The sequence below is a fragment of the Acomys minous genome (genome assembly GCF_964271855.1).
Source record: "Acomys minous genome assembly, chromosome: 4".
NCBI classification, from domain to species: domain Eukaryota; kingdom Metazoa; phylum Chordata; class Mammalia; order Rodentia; family Muridae; genus Acomys; species Acomys minous.
In genome coordinates, this window is record NC_140486.1 from 27,506,924 (window position 1) to 27,515,944 (window position 9,021).

Consider the following 9,021-nt stretch of genomic DNA (forward strand, 5'->3'; position numbering starts at 1 on the left):
ACTGGAACTGGCATCTGCAAAGGACCCCGGACAATGTGTTGTGTGACTATAGTTTAAGCTATGTTTGTTGAATCATGGATCAAAAATATTATGTTTCAAGGTTTGGTTTCCAGCCTAGTCTGTAAGCGGCTTTTGATGTGTCCCCTTAGTTTCAACCCATACCCCACAACTACTAATTTAGGACTGTGTCCCTTTTTCCCTGCCAAGAAATGAAGTGTTGCTAGGATGGCGAACAGCTGTTTATTTTCTTTCACTTTTCTTTTCCTCTTCTTGTAAATGCAGAAGATTCTGGAGAGCAACTCGATCCATGCATGCCAGTGATTGGCCAGCACACACTGCTGTTATGTTGTCAGGAGCCAGAAGAGTGTATAAACCCTGCAGAGGAAGCAGGGGTGGGTGTCAGTGAAGAGCCTGGAGCACAGTGCAGTGGTTCCTGCAGCTGAACTGCAGTGTGTGAATCCAGGAGACACAGGACTTTCTGGTAAGTGGGCAGGAGCACTGTGATCTAACTTCTTAAGCACCCAATCTCTTTTCTCTAAATAGATAAGATGTAACACAACTTTCAGGAGCATGTCCAGACAATGGGGATCCTCAGGCTGGAAGCTAGGAGACTTTGGTGGAAGGCGAGCAGAACTCCCTTGTGGATGATCTTTGCTCATCAGTCAAATTAAGGGACCATAAAGAAATGATCTGGGTGTTTTTTTTTCTGGTAAAATACATCCGATTGTTTTGTATGCTACTTACTCCTCTCCCTAAAATGGCTATAATGGATATCTCAGGTAATGGAATATCCCTGCAGTGTGTAGGAACTTTTCGTTTGTTTGTTTTGTTTTGTTTTTTCTTTTTTACCTCGGTCTCATCATGCTTCCTAGTTCAGGGCCAACTATTTACTTCCTAACAGTCCTGAGGATGCTGGCCTGTGGAGAAGAGGTTTTCTTGCATGTAGCTTCTGGTGGAGCTGGCTGTGGAAATCAGTGCTCAAGACTCATGTTCACTGTAGTTTTCTTTATTGCAAAGCATGAATGCTAAGGATCTCCTCTGCATCTGTGAAGGAGATGAGCTGTGTCAGGGTGTGGTGACAGCTGTCATCTAGGCAGACTTCCTTTTGTAATGCTGGCTGTGTCACAGCCTTCCTGTCTCCTGTGTTTATAGTCAGTGGGAAGATCTTACAAACAGCTATTGCACTGAAGTCCACATGACAAAACCATGAGCTAGGATTAAAGTAACAGAAGAAGAATTGAAAAGATAAGACCAGCTTGTGCACTTTCAGGGACATTCTTTGTCCAGGGAGTGACTGTCCACCTCATCAGTAAATTTGGATATCGTGCTTGTTTATTTAATTGGACTTGCCTTTTCTTATAGGACATTTTTTCCCCACCCCTTCTGGGCCTGTAGTCTGCACAAGTGTTGAACAAAGTCATCTTAATGGTGACTTGAGGACACTGCAATATTGTATTGAATAAATGGATTTTAAGTGGACATATATGAAGTGTAAAAAAATTTTTTTAGATTCCTCATGGAGATGAGTTCCAATGAATTAAAAAGACAAATGTAAAGTTAACTACAAAAATTAACAATAGATGGACTTACTGAAATAAAATCGATGGACTTACTAAAATCTTTAGAAAACAAAAATAAAACAAACTAAAATTTATGTGATTAAGATATGACATTGATTAAACACTGATGTCAATTTTCATTCATTATTACTATTGTTTTTATGACTAGTTTTAAAGATTTGAGCAACTGGATGTATAGTGATTAAGTTCCCACTCATCTGAAGGCAAACACTGAAACAAGTGCGCACAGATGGAGAAGACACTGGCTTTCATATAGAACACTCCATCCAGGTTACATGCGGCAGTTGCTCTTGTTTTTATAATAGTTAATGCTATGTTGGTCAAATACCTTACATAGATTCTTATATGATTTTAATTTACTGAACTTTTAATTTTTCCATAATTAAGGGTTTAATTGAGAACGTGTAGAAATTTGCTCTATTTCCTTTCTTTTGATGTTATAAACACAAGGACCAAAGGCATTTAAAAACAAAACTCTGTGGTTTGCATAGTTTGCTCACAGTCCTCATTACTAAGCGATGTCAGGGCAGAAACGGAAGCAGGAAGAGAGGGTGGAACCTTGGCAGAATGCTGCTTACTGGCTTGCTCACCATAGTTTGATCATGCTTGCATAAATTACTAAGGGTCATCTAAGCAGGGCGGCTACCACCCTCAGTGAGCTGTGACCTCCCACATCAACTGTCAGTCAAGTGAATGTCCCATAGGTAGGTTCCCAGTCTTTTAAGATGAAGACAATTCCTCAACTGGTGTTTTCTCCTCCCAAGGACTCTAGATTGTATCTTGTAGAAAAAAAAATAGCACAAAGTATTTGGGAAGTGTATCAGAGCATAACTAAAGCTGTAGTATAGTGTGAAAACAAAGTGTCAGGCGTAAAGGCATCCGTGATCTCACAACTTACTCTCCTTTCTTTCAGTGCTCTTTTCTCCAACACAGTCATGAATAATTTCTCCTCTGATACATGTAAAGATAAAGACAATGGAGATTTGTGGTCCTGCTTCACTGAATATTTTAAGAAGATTAAGGTAGAAAACAGAATCATCGGTGAGGAAACCATCCTTTCCATTACATTACATCTGAAAAAAGGAAACATTCAGGGGACAAACTCTGCAATCAGTGCTGCATTAGAAAACATTGATAAGGTCCAAATAAATGTTGCTGTGACAGGAGAGTGTGGAGCAGGGAAGTCCAGCTTCATCAATGCCCTGAGGGGGGTTGGACCTGAGGAGGAGGGTGCAGCTGAAGAAGGGGTGGTAGAGACAACCATGAGGAGAACTCCTTACAAACACCCCAAAATCAAAACTTTGACTTTATGGGACCTGCCTGGCATTGGAACCCAGAAATTTCCACCAAAAGTTTATCTGGAGAAAGTGAAATTCCAAGAGTATGACTTCTTCGTTATTGTTTCTGCCACACGTTTTACAAAACTTGAACTAGACCTTGCCAAAGCAATCAGAACAATGAGAAGGAATTTTTATTTTGTGAGAACCAAAGTGGACATTGATTTAGAAAATGAAAAGAAATCCAAACCACGCACCTTTGACAGAGAGAAGATCCTGAAGAAGATCAGAAGTTACTGTGAGAATACCTTTCATGACAGTCACATGGATGCACCTCCGATTTTCTTGGTCTCTAACCATGACTTACCTGACTATGATTTTCCAGTCCTGATGGACACCCTGACTAGGGATCTTCCTGTTCAAAAGCGCCATATTTTTATGCTTTCCCTGCCTAATATTACTGATGCAGCCATTGAAAGGAAGCGTGAGTCTCTGATGCAGATTGTCTGGATGGAAGCCTTCAAGGCTGGACTTTTGGCAACTTTTCCTATGCTGGGCATCCTCAGGGATAGAGATGTGGAGAAGCTCAAGAAGAAGTTAAACTACTATCGAGATTCCTTAGGAGTGGATGATGAATCCCTGGAGTTTCTGGCTAAAGATGCCAAAGTGCCTGTTGAACAACTGAAAAGAAGCCTGAAATCTCCTTATTTGTTGGAAACTAAGAGAAATGAAACATTAGAAGAAAAGCTTTTGAAACTTTTGGAGATGTTTGCCTCAGCTAATGGTGGGCTCCTTGCTACAGGACTTTACTTCAGGAAAACCTTTTACTTGCAACTTCATTTCCTTGACACAGTGACTGAAGATGCCAAAATTCTTCTTCAGGTAACATTCAAAAAACTAGTCCACACTCAACTCACCCACAGCTATTGGCCATGATAAAATCAACTGGTCAATACCAGGAAGTCATTAGAGAAAGAGTCCCTCTGACATCTTTTCTTCACACTAGCCAGTCTACTGACAACACAAAAAATCTTTGAAAAGGGTAACAGGTCTTTACATGTCAGAGTCTGACAACTCCCAGTCCTACTTCAGATCTTCCTCTGTTTTTCAACTCCACATGCACACTACACTGAAAGAAACACACACACACACACACACACACACACACGCACACGCACACGCACACGCACACGCACACGCACACGCACACGCACATGCACACACACACACACACACACACACACATGCACACACACACACGTGCCCAGGGAAGTGCATAGGACACCTAAATATGCACAAGCACACACAGAAAAGATATGAATAGCTGTTTTATAGTTATTTCTTCCTAATCAAAACATCCTAAGGAAGAATCAGGAGGCTGGGAACTCCATGGTCAGTGACTAGAACACTTGCCATGTGCGGTGCTTTGAATAGGTATGGCCGCCAGAGACTCATGTGTTTGAAAGCTCGGCACCTAGGCAGTAGCACTAGGAGCTGTGGCAATGGTGAAGTAGGTGTGGCCTGGTTGGAGGCAGAGAAGTTCTGTAGAGGTGGGATTAGAAGTTTCATATATGCTCAGTCTGTCCTGTTTGGCACACAGTCGCAATCTGCTGCCTGCAGGTCAAAAGGTAGAACTCTTGGCCCCTCCAGCACCATGTCTGCTTGCATGCTGCCACGCTTCCCACCATGATGAATAAGGACAACACCTCTGAAACTGTAAGCCAGGCCCAATTAAATGTTTCCCTTACAAATGTTGCCATGTTCATGGTGGGTTTTCATGCTAAGGAAACCCTAACTAAGACAAAAGTTGGTACCATGGACTGGAGTATTGCTGTGATAGGCCTGGCTACGCTTTTGCTTGGAGAAGTTTGGCCTCTGGGACTTTGTCTTAGGAAAGCCATGGGATGCGTTAAGAGCTGCCTAATGGGCCTTACTAGGAAGAGCATAGAAGACAGTGTTACTGAGAGTAAGCTGAATGGTGAGGGCTTAGCTCAAGAGGTTCCAGAGGAGAAGAACCTTAGTGTGGTGCCTACACATCGTTCCTGTGTTATTTTGGTGAAAAGTATGGCTGCTTTTTGCCCTTTGTCTGAAGAGTCTGCCTGGGGCTAAAGTGAAAAGTCTTAGATTAATTGCACTGCCAAAGGAAATCTCAAAACAGCCTTGCATAGACTGTCCTGTGGTTCACTCTTATGAAGAACATTTTGGTGGAATGGTGCAACCCTAGAAAGGAAAAAAATATAAACAGTATTTATCAAGGATTAAAGGGGCAGGAAGTGGAACTGATTTGCAACCTGTGTTGAAGGAGATAAACAGATTAAGGGTATTCAATGGAAGTAAAGGAGTGCTGACCTGGGGTAAGATCCTCCCAGATGAGCTCCCCTCTTGTGAAAAGGAATTAAAGAAAAGTTAGGTCCAGGCATGTTGGTACATAATGACTTTAATCCCAGCACTCAGGAGACAGAGGCATGCAGATCTCTGCAAGTTCCAGGACAGGCAAGCTTAGACCATGGAGGAAACCACTGAAACAAGACAGCTGGTGACGATGTAATGGAGCAAGAGGCCCTGTTCCAGCACCAACCATCACCAGAACTTTGCCCACCTAGCTCTGGCATTGTTTGAAAGAATAGAAGGGGTTATGGAATCTCCTAATATTTCTATCGAATTGTGTGGCCTTGACATGATAGGACTTCAGGGTCAATAAGATAACTATGACTATTTTATCATTCCTGTTGCTGAACGAACAGTCATGGCAAATACAGTAATGTTGATGAATGACGTAGTCAAAGCTGGAAATGGGGATGTCTCACAGAAGATAACGCAGGAGAAATGATCAATTGTGTAGGATTTGGTAATAGGCTTGGGTCTGCCACTGATTTGATATGGGAGAGATAGAAAAAAAAAGGCTCCAGGTGACAGCAGGGGTTTGCTGTTTCCTGTCCTGATGACAAAGGCCATCATGCTGCCATAGAGGTCCAGTAGGCAGGCTTGGGAAGAATAAACTTCAGAAACATAAGCTCTGAGCTAATTAAATACCCAACAATCAAACTCAGGCCTTTAGGTCTGGCAGCAAGTGTATTTACCTGCTGAGCCAGCGTGATGGACTTGATATTTTTCGTTGTTTTCCTGAGACAGGGTCTCAAGTAGCTCAGGCTAGCCTCTAACTCACTGTGATCTGAGGAGGGCTTTGAAGTTCTAACCCTCTTACCTCTACTTCCTGAACACCAGAATTATAGGGATTCACAACCACATGTAGTTGGTGAGATGCTGGGCGTTGAACCATTACTGCCGGGAAAGCATCGTACCAGCTGACCTGTATCTGCAGTGCACACTTAGATCATTTTGGAAAACAAAACATATAAGAAAAATAGCACATCTCAATGATGCCTTGAGGGCTCTGCAATATTGTATCGAATACATGAATTTTAACAAGGACTTTAGGGAGAAAGAAAATTTATATTAGTGTGAGTTTATGTCCCTCCTGGAGATTCCAAGTCATGAAAAAGGCAGAAGGAAAGCAAACCTAGGAAAATTAAATATTATTTCAACCAAATACAGTTGCTGGACATACTGATATCTTTTGGAATCAAAAGTAAAACAGACAAAGATGTCTGTGATCATTATCGATTTGGCATTAATTAAGCACTGATGTCAACTATCATTCATTAATACTTAGCTTCACGTTCAGGAACTAGGTGTATATTGATTAAGTTCCCAATCATCTGAAGGTGTACACTGAAGGAAGTGTGCATAGAGAGAGAAAACACTGGATATGCAGCATAGGTGTTTGTGTTTTTATGATTGTTGATGCTGGCTAAAGGACCTTACTTTTCTTGAGTTTTAATATTTCCATAATTAATTGAGAGCTAGTAAATTTTTGTTCTCTTTTCTTTACTATTTCTGTAATAAACACCATGACTAAAAGCATTTAAAAAGAAAACAGCCTTTGAGGTTTGACATTCTGTTCACAGTCCGCCACTGAGGGCAGAAACTCAAGCAGGAGAGAGTAAGGAACATTCGCTGAATGCTTCTTACAGACTTGCTTTCCTAAATTAACCAGGACAATCTCTCCAGGGCTGGTACCACTCAACAGTGTGCTGGGACATCTACATCAATTGTGAATTAAAGAAAATGTCCTGCCAGGTGGTGGCAGCACACATCTTTAATCCCAGCACCCTGAAAGCAGAGGAGATGGATTTCTGAGTTGGAAGCAAACCTGAGATACAGCTGTGAGTTCCAGGATAGCAAAGGCTACAATGAAACCAGAAAAGAAAAGGAAAGAAAAGAAAAGAAACTGTCCTATAGGCAGATCCTCAGTACAATCTGATGGAGACAATTCGTCCACTGGGTTTTCTCATTCATACACTAGTTTGTATCTTATAGACATTTTTTTTAAAGCACAAAGTACATGGCAACTAGTCAATATCAGAACATAGCTAAGGCTGTAGCACCGTAAAGAAAAACATTGCCAAGCCTAAAGGCATCCTCAATCTTTTGCAACTCACCCTCCCTTTATTCTCCCGTCTTTCTTTCAGGGCTCTTTCCCCAACACAGTCGTGGGTCAGTTCTCCCATGAACCACCTAAGGATGAAGACAACACAGATTTGGAATCTAGTCTCACAGCACATTTTAAGAACGATGGAACAGAGAACAAAATCATTTCACAGGAAACCACACATTCAACTGAGTTACTTCTACAAAAAGGAAGAGTTCAGGGGGCAAACTCTGCATTCAGTGGTGCATTAGAATACCTTGAGAATCGCCCATTAAATGTTGCTGTGACAGGAGAGTCTGGAGCAAGGAAGTCCAGCTTCATCAATGTCATGAGGGGGGTTGGATCTGAGGAGGAGGGTGCAGCTGAAACTGGGACAGTAGAGACAACCAGGAAGAGAACTCCTTACAAACAACCCAAAATTAAAACGTTGACTTTATGCGACCTGCCTGACATTGGAACCCAGAAATTTCCACCAAGAGATTATCAGGAGAAAGTGAAATTCCAAGAATATGACTTCTTCCGTATTGTTTCCTCCTCATATTTTTTTGTTTTTTTGTTTTTGTGTTTTGTTTTGTTTTTGTTTTTTCGAAACAGGGTCTCAACAGCCTTGCCTCTCCTGGAGTAGCTTTGTAGACCAGGCTGGCCTCAAACTCACAGCAATCCACCTGCCTCTCCCTCTGGTGTGCTGGGATTAGAGGCATGTGCCACCATGCCCAGATCTGCCTCATGTTTTACAAAACTTGAACTAGACCTCGCCAAAGCAGTCAGAATGATGAATAAGAATTAGTACTTTGTGAGAACAAAGGTGGACAATGATTTAGAAAATGAAAAGAAATGCAAACCACGCACCTTTGACAGAGCACAGATCCTGAAGCAGATCTGAAGCTCCTGTGAGAATACCTTTCGTGACAGTCACATGATGCACCTCCTGTTTTCTTGGTCTCTAACCATGATTTACCTGACTATGATTTTTCCAGTCCTGATGGACAAGCTGATTAAGGATCTTCCTGTTCAAAAGCGCCATAATTTTATGCTTTGCCTGACTAATATTACAGAGGCAGCCATCGAAAGAAAACACGAGTTTGCTCAGCAATTTGGCAACTGTTCCAGAAGGGGGCGTCCTCAGGGATGGTGATGTACTGGAGTTTAAGGTATGTTTAAGCCACTATGGATACCTCTTTGGAGTAGACGACAAATCCCTGATGTTCGTGGCTATGGATGTCCAAGTTTTGGTTGAACAGTTGAAACAATTCATTCAGTATCCTTATTTGCTGGAAACTATGAGAGATGAAATATTCGAAGAAAAGTTTTTGAAATATTTGGACAAATTTGCCTCAGTTAATGGTTGGCTCTTTCCTACAGGTCTTTACTTCAGGAAAACCTTTTACTTGCAACTTTATTTCCTTGACACAGTGATTGAAGATGCCAAACTATTCCTTCAGGTGACATAGTAAAAAAAAAAAAAAAGCTCACACTCAGCTGACCCAGAACTTCTGACTGAGACAACATCATTTGCTCAATATCAGGAAGTCATTAGACAAATTTTTCCTCTAATACCTTTTCTTTGCACTAGCTAATCCACTACAATAAGTCTAAATATGTCAACATATTGCAATCTCCAATTTCTCTTCAGACCTTCCTATCTGTCTTTCAATTCAACATGAACACTAAA

The 9,021-nt window shown here is 41.5% G+C and overlaps 1 protein-coding gene across 1 annotated transcript; it reads left to right on the forward strand.

Moving 5' to 3' along the window:
• The first annotated feature begins 389 nt into the window (after nt 1-389).
• On the forward strand, nt 390-8,545 carry LOC311596563 (interferon-inducible GTPase 1-like). Its single transcript, XM_084780164.1, has 3 exons — nt 390-481; nt 2,494-3,739; nt 7,390-8,545. Exons 2-3 carry the CDS (start codon nt 2,516-2,518, stop codon nt 7,972-7,974), a joined length of 1,809 nt encoding a protein of 602 aa, XP_084636290.1. The 5' UTR covers nt 390-481; nt 2,494-2,515; the 3' UTR covers nt 7,975-8,545.
• Nucleotides 8,546-9,021: the final 476 nt, after the last annotated feature.

Coding starts and splice junctions, on each gene's coding strand:
- LOC311596563 (XM_084780164.1), top strand. CDS start 2,516: ATGAATAATTTCTCCTCTGATACATGTAAAGATAAAGACAATGGAGAT. Junction 3,740..7,389: donor ATGCCAAAATTCTTCTTCAG/GTAACATTCAAA, acceptor TCTTTCTTTCAG/GGCTCTTTCCCCAACACAGT.